General features: G+C 44.2%; 1 protein-coding gene across 3 annotated transcripts in view; it reads left to right on the top strand.

Annotated features, from left to right (window-relative positions):
* The first annotated feature begins 2,637 nt into the window (after nucleotides 1–2,637).
* The window catches only part of PCLO (piccolo presynaptic cytomatrix protein), a 447,385-nt gene continuing 430,257 nt past the window's right edge, over nucleotides 2,638–19,765 (top strand). For all 3 annotated transcript variants that reach the window (XM_063926936.1, XM_063926938.1, XM_063926937.1), the window contains exon 1: nucleotides 2,638–3,038. In XM_063926936.1, coding sequence (XP_063783006.1) covers nucleotides 2,824–3,038 — 215 coding nt within the window. In that variant the 5' untranslated portion in view covers nucleotides 2,638–2,823. The remainder of the gene's footprint in view (nucleotides 3,039–19,765) is intronic.

Below are 19,765 nucleotides of genomic sequence, written 5' to 3' on the forward strand. Positions count from 1 at the left end.
AGATTCCCCTTGGTGGGCCATGTCGAGTGACCGTGAGGAGATGCCACTCCCCCAGAGGATCCGCCGATGGAGGTCAGGAGGTAAGAAGAGGAACCCGGAGCTGGAGGAGGAAGGATGTGGGGTCACGGTCTGTCCGGGCCGGGCTCTCGAACACAACCTCGCCGAAGGGACCTCGGAATTCCCTGACCTGCAGACAACGGACGTCGTGGAGACCTTTGTAGTGACTTCAAAGGAAAAAGGGGGGGGAAAATGTGGAGATGTGTCCTCTACCCCAGGACACATCCCAACGACAGGGTGCTGGGGATCTGCATCCCCTGCAGAGGACAGCTGCGGACAGCGCTGGGGCAGCTTGTCTGTCCCCAGCTCCTGTCAGTGAGCAACATCGGCGGGTGTCCGGTGCAGGGATTAGACTTTTCCCTGCATCGGACGAGGAGCGGCGTCGGGTAGCGGCGCTTTAAACTTGGCGCCATTCTGTCCACCAATGAAAAGCGCCGCCCACGGCTTTTCAAATCCGGCGCCGCCCGCGAGCCAATCACGGCTCGCGGGGCGCTGACCAATCGGAGGCGGGCGCGGCGAGCCAGTCGGCGCTCGCCGCGTCATAGGCCCCGACCCCGGCGTCTGACGTCAGACGCTGGGCGGGAGCCAGAAAAGAAGAAGACCGCGCGCGGGAGCCCAGGAGGAGTCGGGCGGAAGAAGCCAGAAGAAGCGGCCGGGACCCGGAGAAAGTCATCGGCGCGCAGGAGCGAAGAAGAGCGGGTCGAGAGGAGAAGACGGCGGCCGTTGGAGGAAGAGATCCGGTGGCTGCTGAAGAGGCCAGAAGACGTCGGCCTGCGGGAGGAAGATGTCCAGCGGCGGCTGGATGCTGAGGAGCGGAGGCGGCGCCGCTGGCCGGGACGGGTCAGTGGCAGAAGAGGGCGCCGGAGACCCCCGGAGCAGGTGAGGCCTCCGAGAGGCTACTTCCACCCCTCCTCCCCTTTCCTCCCTAGACCACCGAGTGTTCGGGCATTAGGCCCGTGGGCATAGTCAGGCCCTTCCGCCCTGTGGGCACAAAGTCGGGCCCTCCCGGCCCGTGGGCATTTCTGGTCGGGCTCTCTTGGCCCGTGGCACTGTCAGGCGGACATTAGGCCCGAAGGCACATAGTGGGGACTAGGCCCGTAAGGATAGTCAGGCCACCGGCCTGTGGCACCAGTTAGGCGGGCATTAGGCCCGAGGGGCATATCAGGCAATAGGCCTGTGGGGCATTAGAGGGCATTAGGCCCTAGTGTATGTTGGCCAATTAGGTTAATGTAAGGTGACGCTGGGTACTAGGCTCAGGTCACCCAACGTGCGCAAATAGGGGGCGCTAGGCCCAATAAATAAGCGGTTCCCCCGAAGGTGAATAAAGGTGGCACTGGGCACTAGGCCCAGTCCACCACAAGGTGTTTAGGCAGGCAGGCCCGCTCGGCCTGAGCCCCTGGAAATAGAGTACGGGAGGTGGGTGAGCTGTGCGGCCCCCACTACCTGGTGTTCTGATTCAGGTACTTAAAGGGACAGCACCGTGGTAGTTGCTTGCGCTGTGGATTGTGATTGGATATGTTGTTACCGTGCAGGGCAAAGTGTGAGCTTGTTAAGTCTGTGTTTAGTTTTGTTGAACCACACCCACAGAGCTAGTTTGATGGCTCTGCCGTTGTAGTTAGTATAGGGGTGTGACACTAGGTTAGAGTTAGGCCCAGCACGGCTGTTTGCTTGTTTGTTTCCCTCCTTACAGGGACCTGTAAGAGAAGATGTTCGCAGTGCGGAACTGACGGTGAGTAGCATCTGTGTACGTTTGTCCCTTGTCTGTCCCCGAGCGCCGGAATAGGGGTTTGCTCACGGACGTGAGAACCCCTTCATCACACTACGCGTGAGAGTGCGAGTGTGTGAAATCTGGGTGGCTGAGGCATTGTGCCTGTGATGACCTTTCACCCAACCGGTGAAGGTCGGCGTCACCCCTGGGGTATCCCCTTTTCCGGTGGAAGAAGGGTTGATACCACCCTTAAGGTAGACTATTTTCTCCTCAGCTTGTTCGTCGGTCAGCTTCGAGACGGAATCGCCGTGTCCGGATCCGACTGAAGATTTCCAAGTCCGTTGAAGGTTCCGGTACCTGAAGGTGAGAGAGAGCGGCGCCTGGTGAGTACCGAAACTACACCTGCACGGCAGCAGGCACCACCACACGCACCGCCGCCCTCTTACACACACATATCGGTATTTTACTGTGTTAAACAATACTGGATTTGTTATTGACTGAAGACAAAAATTACTTTTCTTTTAAATGATTTTTTGCATTATACAGTACAAGTTATAAATACTGAAAAGTGTATAATGACAAGAGAAACGTGAACAGAGAGCTCAGTCCTCCCTTGCACTACAAGGCAGAGGGTGGGACATAGCTATTGTAGGTGTAGATACCACTAGTACCGCAGTGTCACACATACTGAACTGTAAATGTCACACACCTACTATATACAAAGGGCAACTACTATTACTGTACATTTGTGGCTGCAGCAGCCCTGACGTCTGCTCGCCGCCTCGCTCCTTAAGCCGTGGGAGTGTGTGAGTGGTAGCGATGCGCTGATCACCTGCCGGAGCCGAGCATGCTCCCAGCAAGGAGAAGGAGGAGTCTAGCGGCAGTGGTAGTGTCTCTCTAGCCGGGCAGCCGGGATCAGTAACGCTGGAGCCCGTCATTATGGAGGAAGAAGCGTAGGATTATTGGGGAGACGGGGGACAGACGCTCCGTGGCTACATTGCAGGCTGGGGTGACAATTCCCGAGCTCCGGGGCACCGCGAACAGCTCAGCAGCGTGTCATGGGGAACGAAGGCAGCATAGAGGGAGGAGAAGGGCTGGGTGGATATCCAGAGGGGATGGCAGCGGACGGGAGAGGGGGCTTCGCCCAGGTCCCTGCTGGAATGGATGCTGATCTGAGCCGGCTGAGCGAGGAGGAGAGGAAGCAGATCGCCGCCGTCATGTCCAGGGCGCAGGAGCTGCCAAGAGGGAGTCAGACGGATCGCCCGGCACTGAGGCATGGTGGCTTCTCTCTTTCCCATGTTATATACTGTGCATGTCATTATCTCTGCCGGTGACGGGGGATCCTCCCTCCGCGGCTCACACCGGAGCATCCCCCGCCACAATATGTCTGATCTGCAGACAGCTCGAGTCTCATTCCCCGGCCCCCGACCTATCACATCCTCCCCCTTCCTGAAGGACGTGACACGCTGTGTGTGTGACCTATCCTTCCCCGGGTCTCCCGCTTAGCTCCCCGGCCACTGTGTCTGTGGGTGAATGTGTGAGCTTGGAAACCTGTGATCCCCATATAGAAATATACATAGATGGCAGCAGAGGGAGTGATGCCGGGACGTGCCCCCGTTCTGCATGGATGGGTCTGGCGGCTCTCATTCGGAGGTGCAGCCCTGTACTATTCCGGGATCCTGTCCCTTTAAATTGGCGCCCACATATCATGGCTGGGAACTCGCCTTCTGCTCAGTGTGAAATGGTTAATTATTGATTGTTTTTACGATCACACTATTTTTTATAGAATAGGGAAAGAGGCACTGGCAGCACGCCTGCGGCATTACACCTCTGCTGCTAGTCTGATAGCACATTATTATGTTGTTTTACTGTACGATGGAGGTCTCATAGGGGGATCGGATGGTATAGTACCTGCTCAGTAGTATTGCCTATATGTGTGCTGTCATTGCAGTAACCAGGCTCCTGCCCTAGCGGCTATGGGATTAGCCAGGGTTACATTACAGCTCCACGAGCCTTCTCCATGGTGCTGAAGTTCTGTATGCTGCTGTATAGCGCTCACTCACATCGGAGCCATGTCCTGTGTGTATAACATCGCGGCTATACTAATGAGAAGCCCCCAACAAGCCTCCACAGATATCAACAGGTGTATCACATTCATACATGATTACAACATCTATATTACATAACCAGATATTACAGCTACATAGTGGGGACTTGTTACACAGTTTCTTGTCCATTTGCACTTACTATTATTATTGAATTAGCCTATATTATAGCACCAATTGTCTTTTTTATTTTTAATGATCTGTGTGGTTATATGCAGTTAGTAGTGAAATATGTTGGAGTTTGTGATCATAATTGTAACTTAAAGATTGTTTAGAATACCTTGTATTGTGCACATGCGTAAATATAACAATCAGTTATTATTTACACTTTCACACTGCAGTTTTAGTTGTGTAACACAGTAATTACTAATGATCTGAATACTGTGGTGAAATCAATTGATGCTTTTGCTCACTATAGCACATCTCAAGCTGATAGGTATAACTGATATTCTATATTATATAACTGATCTTGACTTTAGTGTATTATTGCATTTATATGTACTTCTGTCTTGTAACAGAGGTACAGTGTATCCCATTTTGCAGTGGTGCCACTGAATTTATGGCAGTGAAAGAGAGCATGTAATATGAAGTGCACTGAACCATTGATTTACTGAACTGCACATTCCATTCATTCTTTAAAGATCAGTGTAGTCTTTGTGAGGGACTATATATTGATATACATCACTTTACCATCAATGAAAATCAGTGCCAGAATGCATATTGATTGTAATTCTAGTCTATTCATGTTGTTATAGTCTTCCTTTTTGCTTGTCTCATTTTAGATTTCTTCTACAGGGCAGTCACAAAGCCATTGTAAATAGCAATTTGCATATATTATCAAGCTAACGGAAATGGCAGCTTCATTAAGAGAAGTTTGTGTGTCCTTGCTATGAACATGCATTGGCTGAAACTCTATATTATGCTGATTCAGGGTAGACAAATAATTTATTGTTATCTTAAGAAAGCAAGTGTTTCACAATTGCTGTTTAAACATCACTCATATTTACACATTAATTGCCACCCATGCTTGTCATTTGTAACTTGTGTGAATGTTTTTGTTGACATTAATATAGCAATTAGGTTTTTTGCTTTAATGCAATTGAAACATCAAAATAAAACCATGGAAATATCTAATGTTGACTGTAGAAAACAATGCTCCATCGAAGTTCAGTGACCTGGGAATAGTAGGGACTGAGGCAATTACAGATGATGCAGTTCCACCAAACATTCATATTTGCCCATTACCATAGCAACATCACTTCTTTTCCTGTACACCTCTATGGTGTGTGAGGCAAAAACTAGCAATGCTGCTGGTCACAATGTGCCATTCTGGAATGGCACATCGCAGACATTGTTTTAAACTGATTTGCTCCATAGGGTGGTATTCAGTTAGGGCCATTTTTTTCACCTAGGCAAAAAATGTGCACTTTTCACAATTTTTTAGGGTGAGTGGGAATTCGCCCTTTTTTTTGTCTAAGCCAAAAATTCAGCAGGAGCGAAAAAACATGTGGATCTGGGAATCCACATGTTTTCACACCTGTGGCAGTGAAAATGTTGTCCGTTTATGCTGATTTTGAGTCTTTTTTCACCAATACCTTTTCACTAAAAAAAGTCAAAAGACATTGGTGAAAATGCCTTAAAAACGGGCGAAAACTGCCCGCAATTGAATACACAGGGGGGTGAATTTGATAGCTCCGAAATAGTCGGAGCTAATTAAATACCCCCAATAGTGTTAAAAACAAAACTATTTTCCAGATTCTCACCAGTCCTTGTCAGGGTCATTTTCCCATTAAATTAAGCTTTTAGCTTTGTCACTTAATAACAGAATATTCATGTTAGAGGGAACATTGGTAATATTCTGTTTTACCTTAAAGTAGCTGTAAATTTGCTTTGATTTCATTGGGGAAGCTATATTTGTTTTTACCTCAATGAAATGTAACAAGTAACTGATAATTTTAAAAAATGAAAATTAACTAAGTGTGCAATGAACTTGCACTTCTGTGACAGAATCTAGGAATGGTTGTTACACACAGTAATCAGAAACACAAGCCTTACTGCCCCATCACTGAACCTCTTTGCATTTTTTTTTCTTGATTACATTTTTATTAAGGTTTCAAAAATAGGAGGGAGTGGAGGGGGGTACAGAAGTGAAGAGAAGGGGGGGGGGGTAAGGGGGAATAAGTACACATATTTCAAAAGTAAGTAATGTACACAACAATAATAGTAGCAATAATAAGGTCCCTAGTGAAAATAAAATCATGAGAAGTGACAAACCATCACAAGCAAAGATTTATGAAACAGAGCCCAGTCCATAGTTGCTGTAACAGAGAATTGAATCGAGACCTGGATGTTGAGAAGAGAAACATAAGTCGTCAATGTGGTGATTCATTAATAACAATCAGAGCCAAAGTATAAAAATGAGAGTATACAAATGAATCAACTGTAGTCTAAGAAATGACACAGTTAGGCGAGCTCAGCCTCCCTATAAGCACACAAAGATGACCATTTGGCCCTAGAGCTAGTTGTCAGGTAAATAGAAAGAGAGTCTGTAGTTTCAAATTTAAAGTGGGACTGAACTGCGTTTTCGACATCGGTGATAGTAGGAATTATGGGGGATCGCCAATTTTGCGCTAGGAGAGTTTTGTGGATACTAGAATATGACCCAGGACATGGAGAACATCAGGGGTTATGTTGTATGAAAATAAATGAAGTATCACTAGTTTTGGTTGTGGAGTAATCGGATATTCCACAATTTTAGAAATGATGGAAAATACCAGAGTCCAGAGGTTAATAATGGCTGGGCAGGACTAAAAAATATGCATCAGCGTTCCCACATGACCACAATTCCACCAGCACATATTAGATGTAGTAGGCCACATTGTATGTAATAGAGCAGGGGTCAGATATTGTCGAGAAGCTTATAGAACTGCTCAATGTGGGACATGCATTTGGACACGTGAAAGCAAGTGTGACAGATAACATGCCATTCATCCTCCAACAATGTACATGCCAGGTCGAATTCCCATTTAATTTGATATGTGAGTTTCATGGGATTTTGGGGGCAAATCAGGAATGTATACCAACAGGAGATATTGCCTCTATTATCCACTCTGGTTATCAAGTCGTGGATGAACTTAGGAAAATATATCACTTTATGGGGAGGTTAAGTTACGCTGTTTAGCCAGTGTCTCAACTGAAGAGATTTATAAAAATCTTTATTGGGAAGAGAAAATGTAGCTTGAATTTGAGTGAATGAAATCAGGATGCCTGCTTCCGTTAGCAGTGGCGGCCAGGGCATACGGCGTTAACACGCCGTTCATACATATGGGTGCAGTGCAGAATGCTGCCTTAAGGTGCACTGTGGTCAGCGGGAACCACAGCGCACTTTCACACATCTGGTCCAAGGAATTTAATGCTGATATGCCATTTGATTGCAGACAAAATGCCTATCTGTTTCCCTATTCATGCACAGTAAGAGATAACAATCTTAGTGCTCATTGCTCCCACTTCAAAGGATCAAACTGCTCATACCATAATTCGTTTTGCACACAAACGATTATTTACTGTCATGTAATATTCAAAATATATTTTAAGCATTTTCTTTATGGTAGTATATACGAAATATATCTGAAACGTTCAGATGTGAAATTATCTTTTTTGTATTAGTTTGATAATTTAGTAAAGTAGAGAATGTTTAATCTCCCACTTTCTTTGCTGAGCTATAATTATTGACATGTTAAGGGGTAATTTACTAAGAATTTTACAGTAACCTATAGCAACCAATAAGAAATTAGCTTTGGTTAGTCTTGTGTAAGATAGACAATAAAAGAAAACTAGAGCATGCAACCCCTGGCAGGCAATGCCAGATACAGCATGTGGAACAGTTAAGTGGCATACCAAAGGTCTAGAAAGTGTAGCAGCTCAGATTAATATGTAAATTCCAGATTTAAACTTAGTCCTCAATATTTTACAATTAATAAACAATTTGTTTATTTATTCAGTTGTAGATATCAAACAACACCAGTGAGCATGAACCAACTAATTTACCTATAAGCTCAGTTAGTGTAGTAGGTGTCTCCTGACTGCCACCAACTTTTTGATCCTACCGCTCGTTCTACTTTCCCCACTTTCTAAAAGAGTACCATAAATTGAGGTAAAATAAGAAGCGTCAATGAAAAATCCTACAAAGAGATGATGCAGTACAGTGGGTCATGCAAACTTGGGTCACTTTGAAGGTCTCGGAACAGAGACTTCTTGGTGTGATGAGTGACACGTGGATTTTGTCAGGGAGATCAATTGAAGTGTAGTATTATTTTCTAGTACACTAATTTCTTGAAATTTCAGAATTTCCATGTTTGATAATACAGTATGTGGATGAGGAAAGAAACATTCTAGTGTATTAACTACAATGAGTAGAATGCAATATGAATGCTTTTGATTGATCATTCGCTAGCTACGTTTACCAGCCTGCAAACGCATAGTCGCCGCCCACGGGGGAGTGTATTTTAGCTTTGCAAGTGTGCGAACGCGCATGCAGCCAAGCGGGATGAAAAAGTTTTTTGCAGTTTCTAAGTAGCTCTGGACTTACTCTGCCCTTGCAATCACTTCAATCTTTTTGGTCCCTGAACGGACGTCAGAAACCCGCCCTGCAAAAGCTTGGACACACCTGCGTTTTTCCAGACACTCCCTGAAACGGTCAGTTGGCATCCATAAATGATCTCTTTCTGTTAATCTCCTTGCCATCGGCTGTGCGAATGGATTCTTTGTTAAATCCATCGCCCAGCAACGATCCGCTTTGTACCCGTATAACGTGCCTGCGAATGGCGGTACATATGCATGCGCAGTAGTAACCTGTTCGCTGTACTGCGATAAACGTCAGCAAGCGATCAACTCGGAATGACCCCCAGTGTTAGATGGGGATCAGACCCTTCAAATTCAATGCTTATTTTTTGCCAATTTCAAAAAGTCACATACTGTATGCTTGAAAGATGAAAAGGATAGACAACTGTTATCAACATCACTACCCAGGTATTACCATTCCCTCATGCATAGGATGATACAAATGATAAAAACAGCATCCTAGTGCATTATCTTCAATACATTTAGTAACAGGGAAGTCATAAACAGTAGGCAGTTTTGTGCTGTGTGTCCCACCCTTTTGACAGTGTTTGATGGTCTTCATCCAAGATTAATCCAGTTTATGAATAGTCGTGGCTATTCCAGGTTTTCAAGATTTTGTATACCACCATGCTGAAAACCTCTGACTTTCTGGTATGGGCACTCGTCTTTACCCCACTTGGGGATTAATTTTATATTCGCATTACCCATTCTCTGCTAATAAATTTAGTCAGTTGCATAATATACAAGTGCAGATAAATAAAGGTGAATATTAATTTTAGATAAAACAACAGATGATAAATAAGATTTGAAAAAGTTAAACCACAAGTTGAATTGGTATGACATATTTTAATATTTAACAGTAAGTGACTGACCATTACTTATATTAGTACTCTTACTCAACTACATACGAAACTCCAGCATGTAATAACAGTGGGGCAGATGTATTAACCTGGAGAAGGCATAAGGAAGTGATAAACCAGTGATATGTTCAAGGTGATAAAGGCACCAGCCAATCAGCTCCAATATGGAAATTAACAGTTAGGATCTGATTGGCTGCTGCCTTTATCACCTTGCACATATCACTGGTTTATCACTTCCTTATGCTGTCTCTGGGCTTAATACATCTGCCCCAGGGTTTCCAAATGTCACTATTTTTCATATGTATAGGGAAGGCACAACCAATAATATTACTGACCCTGGTGCTCCAAAGTAAGTGAGGGTTTGTACAGTACAGTATATATCATAGGTCTGCAAACTCGATCCTCATTACCACACACAGTGCATGTTTTGCAGGTCTCCTCACAGATTCACAAGTGAAATAATTAACTCCACCTGCGGACCTTTTAAAATGTGTCTGTGAGTAATTAATACACCTGTGCACCTGCTGGGGTAATGAGGACAGAGTTTGCAGACCTATGATATATATTGAGTAACAAATGTGTAATATGGACAATTATATTTTATTATTTGTCTATTTAATAAAACTGGAAAATGTAACACAGAGTGGAATTCAATTAGCCACAAGAACCCATTTTTGTGGTAAATACCGATTTTATTGCGACCCCCTATTCAGTTATCCACAATAAATTACTAACAATAATTATCCAAATGATTTACTGCACATTTCTTTTCACTACCCCTGAGCAGGTGATAAGCTTGGGAAAAATTCTAATTTTAAGGTAAATTTTTTTTTTATATGTTTCAGATTTCCTAGACACCTTCCTTGAATGACTAATTAGGCACTTAGAAGTTTTAAAATATTTTTAATTTGCCAATATTGGCATGTCAATTTTGTCATCAAAAAATGCAGTTGATGGAAATTAGGGTTCTCTATGAGTGGGACAAGTGATTTTAGGCTTGCAGGTGGGAGTAAGTTTTTGTGGAAGTTTTTTAAAGTAGCTTGAAATGATCCAAATATATACTTAAACACATTTTTATGTACCTCCAATGTAATATAAGCATTTATTTTGCTGAAGAACATTTGGGGCAAAATGTTATAACCTCTAAGTTGACGGATTTTGGGGGTCATTGAGAGTTGTTCGCTCGCTGCTGTTGTTTGCAGCGCAGCAAACAGGTTACTACTGCGCATGCATATGCACCGCAATGCGCAGGTGCGTTGTATGGGTACAAAGTGTATCGTTGCTGGGCGATGGATTTAACAAAGAATCCATTCGCGCAGCCGATCGCAAGGAGATTGACAGGAAGAGGGCATTTGTGGGTGGCAACTGACCGTTTTCAGGGAGTGTTTTTAGGCATGTCCAAGCGTTTGCAGGGCGGGTATCTGACATCAATTCCGGGACCGGACATGCTGAAGTGATCGCAAGGGCAGAGTAAGTCCAGAGCTACTCAGAAACTGCAAAAAACGTTTTCATCCTGCTCGGCTGCACACGAGTTTGCACATTTGCAAAGCAAAAATACACTCCCCCGTGGGCAGCGACTATGCATTTGCACAGCTGCTAAAAGTAGCTAGCGAGCGATCAACTCGGAATGTTCCAGTCTGACATTTTTTTTAAAGCAGCAATTATTTTACAAGACAAAACCAAGTTGGTATTGCCTTGTAAATCACTTCTGCTTTTGAAAAATGGATAGACTTGCACAAAATCCTGCACCTTCAGCAATTTGGAAGCTATTATATTTAGCTCTTGCTTTCTGTCATTTTTTTTTCACTGAAAATTGCATATAACAACCATGTGACCCAATTTCAGTAACCAAAATCTTTATATTATGACCACTAAGAGACTTCTATACTGTTTTCCTATCTTAAATTGCCTGTTTTTTGGAGTACAGGCAGATTTCCCCATTTTATCCTACACTTTTCTCTGCTTTTGATGGCAAGAATTACCACAAGTATCCTTTTTTCGTGAATTTGCAATAGGATACATAAAAATGCGGGAGTGTGCATACCCGCGATAAGTCGCTTTTTGCGGTAATTTGTTTTTGTCGTCTGCGAAAATTCAGATTCGGGTAAATGACCCTGTTTTCTTGTCTAATTGATTTCTCCCCAAAGGCGGTAATTAAAACATACATTTTTACTAAGGCAATCAATGTATTGATTAAAGTCACTGAGCAGGCATATGAATTGGATTTGAACAGAAATATGGCGGGCATCAGGGAGAATACAGTACTGTATGCTGTGTAATTTCCTGCGTTAAATGATTTCTACTCTTTACAAATACTCTGTTGCAGGTATTGGATTTTGCTTTACTACAGTTTACTAGAGAAAAACATCAGAGTTTGGGTTCACGTTAAATTCCTAAACTACATATATGAAATCTGGTGTCTGCACTTCTCATCAGTGGTATTATACATTTTAAAACATTAAGGTGTCTATTTACTAAGCCTTGGATGGAGATAAAGTGCATGCAGATAAAGTCCCAGCCAGTCAGACTCTAACTACCATGTTATAGGCTGTGTTTGAAAAATAACAGTTAGGAGCTCATTGCCTGGTACTTTATCTCCATTCACTTTGGGGGACATGTACGAAGCAGTGATAAAAGTGGAGAAGTGAGGCAGTGGAGAAGTTGCCAATGGCAACCAATCAGGATGGACATAACATTAATAATTTGCATACTATAAAAGTATACAGAGCAGCCGATTTGTTGCCAAGGGCAGCTTCTCCACTGGCTCACTTCTCCACTTTTATCACTGCTTAGTACATGTCGCCCTAAATCTCTATCCAAGGCTTAGTAAATAGACTCCTAAATTTCATGATTAACCCCTCTCTCCACTTAAATAATTACCCATATCCATCTACCAGCAACTGCAGTCCGTGGGGATGCATCTAAATTGCACCATGTATGCGTCCCAATTATGTAAGTACATTTGTGATTTCGGATGTATGCACAGAGAAGTGTATTGAAAATGTAGCAAGCGTTCCTGGGTGATGACTCATCGTGTGTGTGGAGATAGTCCATCTTATGGACATGCTATGGCAGTGTTACAGGCATGTTAGTGAGTGGTTGCGTACACAAGCGCACATAGGAAGCCATACTCAGATGAAGAAACGGTACCTGCCATAGGGCTGATTCAGGTCATTCCATGTGACTCACATTACATTTCATAATAATTTTTATAAGTTTAAATGCACCACACACAAAGATGAAGCTGGAATTCAACATTTAAAAATATGACAATATATGGGGTAGATAGTCATAATTAATACTTAGATGCAATAAAAAAAAGTACACTTGGTAGATACATTTTATTGTTTATATGCATGACTTATGTTACAACAGAATGGACATAGGAACTGAGGATACATATATTTATGTAAACCTGCTCTCCTAATTATTTTTACAATATGATTGTTATACAATACTTTTATAGGACCATAAACTTATGATCAACACACAAACAAAAGAAACTGAATGTAAACCAAACTAAACTTACAATCAATTTTGACATGTGACTCATGTTACATACGAATGTGACTCACTTTACATTTCTGTCCCCAGTCAAAGAGCTCTGATAAAAATTACTCAAATTACTGTACAATCCACGTGGATTAATCAGTGTATGCCTGTTTATCTTCCTGACTAACTATGAAGATGTATACAATATTTCATCGGGTGAGGATGACCATATAAAATACATTTATAAAATATGTGGAAGTTAGCCGGTTTTGCATCCACTTCAACAACTTCTATATATGTTCAGTGTTTACACACACAGGGGAAAAGTGATAAATATAGTGATTTTTAATTATCACAGGATGCATTACGAGCTCTTAGCAGCATAAATATGCTAAAATAGCGGCTATGTGAAATGTCATTTTCATGTATTGTGTCCTTCATGTATTTCATGGAATTACATATTTAGTATTTGATTGTGTTACCAATGGTAAATTTAAAGATGCACCAATCTGCATTACATTGTGTTCAGATGCTGATGGTGGTCATCTCAGTCCTTGCACATTCGGATGCATGGATGTAAACAAGGGAAGGGCTTTGTATCGGCATTTGCATAAAGTAGACAATATACTGCCAGAAGATGCAGCAGCAGGCATTTCTGAATCCCCTGAATCAGTCTTCTTAACGCTGTAAAAGTTCCCCTCTAAATATCTGCATCCATGTATTGTCATCTTCTAATCTTGAAACAGAAGTAAGAGGTGGGGTGGGGGACCTGCATCTGAATTGGTTGATTGAGAAAATAAAATGGAGAGGATTCTTGATCTGATCTGAGCATATGAAAATAAACCAGACGCCTTTGAAAATAAAAACAGACTCTGAGAGCCCATTATATTTTTAATATGCAAGAGCAGTAGATAATATCAATTGAGGCGGCATAACAGCAGCAAAACATATGGCTCAGAAATACATATGCAGTATACAGCTAATGTGTTTGTGAGTTTAAAGTGCTTTCTGTTACATGCATATATTGTCAGACTGCGTCACTTAGATAAGCTTTATCCTTCCAAATCCTCTACTGGGTGTACTTAAACTTGTGCCCCAATAATTATCTGTCCTGTGAACTATTGAGGCACTGTAGTGGTTTTGCAATGCAATAATCAAAATCACTGCTAGTGACACAAATTTAACTCTAAGGGCAAACATTAGTTTCAGGATATGTTCCAAATGTATTGCTAATACAGGCATATATGTTTTACGTTCTGTTTTGTGATTTGTCTCTGACCTTGTTTTCTCAAAATTCTGACTCTAAACACAGTACATCAAGATTGACATACAGTAGCTAGTTGAAATTGTTGGTCCTGAAAAAAAGTTTGTTATTTAAGGACTATATATACAGAGTATTCGTAATCTGGCACTCGCACCTTATGTCCATTGATGTGCTGGGGTACTTCTTTAGAGTGACCACTATGTGTGATAACCCAATAATCATAGAAGATAATTTACTGAGTTGACCGCAGCAGGAACTTTGTTAGCAGTTGGGCAAAACCATGTGCACTGCAGGGGAGGCAGATATAACGTGCAGAGAAGATTTGGGTGGGTTATTTTGTTTCTGTGCAGGGTAAATAGTGGCTGCTTTATTTTTACACTGCAATTAGATTGCAGATTGAACACACCACACCCAAATCTAACTCTCTCTGCAGATGTTGTATCTGTCCCCCCTGCAGTACACATGGTTTTGCCCATCTGCTAACAAAGTTCCTGCTGCGATCAACTCAGAATTACCCCCTATGGGCCTAATTCCGAGTTGATCGCAGCAGCAATTTGGTTAGCAGTTGGGCAAAACCATGTGCACTGCAGGAGGGGCAGATATAACATGTGCAGAGAGAGTTAGATTTGGGTGTGGTGTATTCAAACTGAAATCTAAATTGCAGTGTAAAAATAAAGCAGCCAGTATTTACCCTGCACAGAAACAAAATAACCCACTCAAATCTAACTCTCTCTGCAAATGTTATATCTGCCCCCCCCTGCAGTGCACATGGTTTTGCCCAACTGCTAAAAGAAAGGTACTCTCCAGACTTTGAGGTCGAAACGTGTTTTTTTAAGTTTATTAGCATGCACATAGAAGTTGCCAACATTTCGGTCCCATTATGGTTTACTAGTTTATTAAATTCTACACACTGGAGGTGCAATCCAAATTTTGATCCAGTTGTCCATTTGGGCGTTATCATTCAGGCAACGCGAGCCACGCATCGGTAATGATCTCATTATGTCAACCCCCTTTTCATCTGCTTAGGGGAGTTTTATTGAAATTCTAATTACGTAATTTTCCTATTTCCCACCTGAAGAATACCTATGTTACATTTCAGCTTCCTAACATATCGGGAAGTAAGAGAATTAGTGATGAGTCAGTGAGTGAGGGCTTTCGCATTTTTGTAGTTTATTAAATTTTACAAACTGGAGATGCAATCCAAATTTTGATCCGATTGTCCGTTTGTGCATTATCTTTCACGCAACGCAAGCCACGCATCGGTAATTACGTCATTATGTCAACCCCCGTTTCAGAATTAGTGATGAGTTAGTCAATGAGTAAGTGAGTGACGGCTTTTGCATTTATATATGTAGATATGTTTAACCATGGGTGAGGCATGGCGGAAGTCCTGAAGGCAAGAGTAGGAGGAGGGAATAAGGGATGAGAGGAGGAAGTTGTTATCAGATCGAACTGGCCGAGAGGGAGTGTGACTGTCAAGGAGTGGGTGAGTGATTTGTAGGTGAGAGAAGTCTGAATGTAATTCTGAGTGGGGCAGGGAGTCAGTGAGGGGGAAGTAGATGTAGAGTAATGAGAAAAAAATAAGGTAAAAGAGTTAAGGATAGATTGAAGAGTTTTCAAGCAGTAGATGTGATTCCAGGGATGTATACACTACAGTAGTCAAAGCATGATATGAGGAGAAATTTTTATAAATAAAGAGGGGAATGGAGTGGAGGGGGAGTGGGGACCTTGGCTGGGGAAAGGCAGTGGCTTCAGTTTTATAAATATTGAGGTTTGGAAATGCCCTGATACTGAGCACAGATGACAGACAGGAGGTGACATGAGAAAGGACTGGAGTAAAGAGACCAGGGAAAATAAGAATTTACTTACCGATAATTCTATTTCTCGTAGTCCGTAGTGGATGCTGGGGACTCCGTCAGGACCATGGGGAATAGCGGCTCCGCAGGAGACAGGGCACAAAAATAAAAGCTTTAGGATCAGGTGGTGTGCACTGGCTCCTCCCCCTATGACCCTCCTCCAAGCCTCAGTTAGGATACTGTGCCCGGACGAGCGTACACAATAAGGAAGGATTTTGAATCCCGGGTAAGACTCATACCAGCCACACCAATCACACTGTACAACCTGTGATCTGAACCCAGTTAACAGCATGATAACAGCGGAGCCTCTGAAAAGATGGCTCACAACAATAATAACCCGATTTTTGTAACAATAACTATGTACAAGTATTGCAGACAATCCGCACTTGGGATGGGCGCCCAGCATCCACTACGGACTACGAGAAATAGAATTATCGGTAAGTAAATTCTTATTTTCTCTGACGTCCTAAGTGGATGCTGGGGACTCCGTCAGGACCATGGGGATTATACCAAAGCTCCCAAACGGGCGGGAGAGTGCGGATGACTCTGCAGCACCGAGTGAGAGAACTCCAGGTCCTCCTCAGCCAGGGTGTGCCCCTGACCAAGTAGCAGCTCGGCAAAGTTGTAAAGCCGAGACCCCTCGGGCAGCCGCCCAAGATGAGCCCACCTTCCTTGTGGAATGGGCATTTACATATTTTGGCTGTGGCAGGCCTGCCACAGAATGTGCAAGCTGAATTGTACTACACATCCAACTAGCAATCGTCTGCTTAGAAGCAAGAGCACCCAGTTTGTTGGGTGCATACAGGATAACAGCAAGTCAGTTTTCCTGACTCCAGCCGTCCTGGAAACCTATATTTTCAGGGCCCTGACAACATCTAGCAACTTGGAGTCCTCCAAGTCCCTAGTAGCCGCAGGTACCACAATAAGCTGGTTCAGGTGAAACGCTGACACCACCTTAGGGAGAAACTGGGGACGAGTCCGCAGCTCTGCCCTGTCCGAATGGACAATCAGATATGGGCTTTTGTGAGACAAAGCCGCCAATTATGACACTCGCCTGGCCGAGGCCAGGGCCAACATCATGGTCACTTTCCATGTGAGATATTTCAAATCCACAGATTTGAGCGGTTTAAACCAATGTGATTTGAGGAATCCCAGAACTACGTTGAGATCCCACAGTGCCACTGGAGGCACAAAATGGGGTTGTATATGCAGTACTCCCTTGACAAACTTCTGGACTTCAGGAACTGAAGCCAATTCTTTCTGGAAGAAAATCGACAGGGCCGAAATTTGAACCTTAATGGATCCCAATTTGAGGCCCATAGACACTCCTGTTTGCAGGAAATGCAGGAATCGACCGAGTTGAAATTTCTTCGTGGGGCCTTCCTGGCCTCACACCACGCAACATATTTTCGCCACATGTGGTGATAATGTTGTGCGGTCACCTCCTTCCTGGCTTTGACCAGGCAAGGAATGACCTCTTCCGGAATGCCTTTTTCCCTTAGGATCCGGCGTTCAACCGCCATGCCGTCAAACGCAGCCGCGGTAAGTCTTGGAACAGACATGGTACTTGCTGAAGCAAGTCCCTTCTTAGCGGCAGAGGCCATGAGTCCTCTGTGAGCATCTCTTGAAGTTCCGGGTACCAAGTCCTTCTTGGCCAATCCGGAGCCACGAGTATAGTTCTTACTCCTCTACGTCTTATAATTCTCAGTACCTTAGGTATGAGAAGCAGAGGAGGGAACCCATACACCGACTGGTACACCCACGGTGTTACCAGAACGTCCACAGCTATTGCCTGAGGGTCTCTTGACCTGGCGCAATACCTGTCCAGTTTTTTGTTCAGGTGGGACGCCATCATTTTTCCCAATGGTTCACAATCATGTGGAAGACTTCCGTGTGAAGTCCCCACTCTCCCGGGTGGAGGTCGTGCCTGCTGAGGAAGTCTGCTTCCCAGTTGTCCACTCCCGGAATGAACACTGCTGACAGTGCTATCACATGATTTTCCGCCCAGCGAAGAATCCTTGCAGCTTCTGCCATTGCCCTCCTGCTTCTTGTGTCGCCCTGTCTGTTTACGTGGGCGACTGCCGTAATGTTGTCCGACTGGATCAGCACCGGTTGACTTTGAAGCAGAGGTCTTCCTAGGCTCAGAGCATTGTAAATTGCCCTTAGCTCCAGTATATTTATGTGGAGAGAAGTCTCCAGACTTGACCACACTCCTTGGAAATTTCTTCCCTGTGTGACTGCTCCCCAGCCTCTCAGGCTGGCATCCGTGGTCACCAGGACCCAGTCCTGAATGCCGAATCTGCTGCCCTCTAGTAGATGAGCACTCTGCAGCCACCACAGAAGAGACACCCTTGTCCTTGAAGACAGGATTATCCGCTGATGCATCTGAAGATGCGATCCGGACCATTTGTCCAGCAGATCCCACTGAAAAATTCTTTCGTGAAATCTGCCGAATGGAATCGCTTCGTAAGAAGCCACCATTTTTCCCAGGACTCTTGTGCATTGATGCACTGACACTTGGCCTGGTTCTAGGAGGTTCCTAACTAGCTCGGATAACTCCCAGGCTTTCTCCTCCGGGAGAAACACCTTTTTCTGGACTGTGTCCAGAATCATCCCTAGTAACAGCAGACGTGTCGTCGGAATCAGCTGCGATTTTGGAATATTTAGAATCCACCCGTGCTGTCGTAGAACTACTTGAGATAGTGCTACTCCGACCTCCAACTGTTCTCTGGACCTTGCCCTTATCAGGAGATCGTCCAAGTAAGGGATAATTAAGACGCCTTTTCTTTGAAGAAGAATCATCATTTCGGCCATTACCTTGGTAAAGACCCGGGGTGCCGTGGACAATCCAAACGGCAGCGTCTGAAACTGATAGTGACAGTTCTGTACCACGAACCTGAGGTACCCTTGGTGAGAAGGGCAATTTGGGACATGGAGGTAAGCATCCTTGATGTCCAGGGACACCATATAGTCCCCTTCTTCCTGGTTCGCTATCACTGCTCTGAGTGACTCCATCTTGATTTGAACCTTTGTAAGTAAGTGTTCAAAGATTTCAGATTTAGAATAGATCTCACCGAGCCGTCTGGCTTCAGTACCACAAATAGTGTGGAATAATACCCTTTTCCTTGTTGTAGGAGGGGTACTTTGATTATCACCTGCTGGGAATACAGCTTGTGAATTGTTTCCAATAATGCCTCCCTGTCGGAGGGAGACGTTGGTAAAGCAGATTTCAGGAACCTGCGAGGGGGAGACGTCTCGAATTTCCAATCTGTACCCCTGGGATACTACTTGTAGGATCCAGGGGTCCACTTGCGAGTGAGCCCACTGCGCGCTGAAACTCTTGAGACGACCCCCCCCCACCGCACCTGAGTCCGCTTGTACGGCCCCAGCGTCATGCTGAGGACTTGGCAGAAGCGGTGGAGGGCTTCTGTTCCTGGGAAGGGGCTGCCTGCTGCAGTCTTCTTCCGTTCCTCTACCCCTGGGCAGATATGACTGGCCTTTTGCTCGCTTGCCCTTATGGGGACGAAAGGACTGAGGCTGAAAAGACGGTGTCTTTTTCTGCTGAGATGTGACTTGGGGTAAAAAGGTGGATTTTCCAGCTGTTGCCGTGGCCACCAGGTCCGATGGACCGACCCCAAATAACTCCTCCCCTTTATACGGCAATACTTCCATGTGCCGTTTGGAATCTGCATCACCTGACCACTGTCGTGTCCATAAACATCTTCTGGCAGACATGGACATCGCACTTACTCATGGTGCCAGAGTGCAAATATCCCTCTGTGCATCTCGTATATATGGAAATG

Source organism: Pseudophryne corroboree, chromosome 6 (genome assembly GCF_028390025.1).
Source record: "Pseudophryne corroboree isolate aPseCor3 chromosome 6, aPseCor3.hap2, whole genome shotgun sequence".
NCBI classification, from domain to species: domain Eukaryota; kingdom Metazoa; phylum Chordata; class Amphibia; order Anura; family Myobatrachidae; genus Pseudophryne; species Pseudophryne corroboree.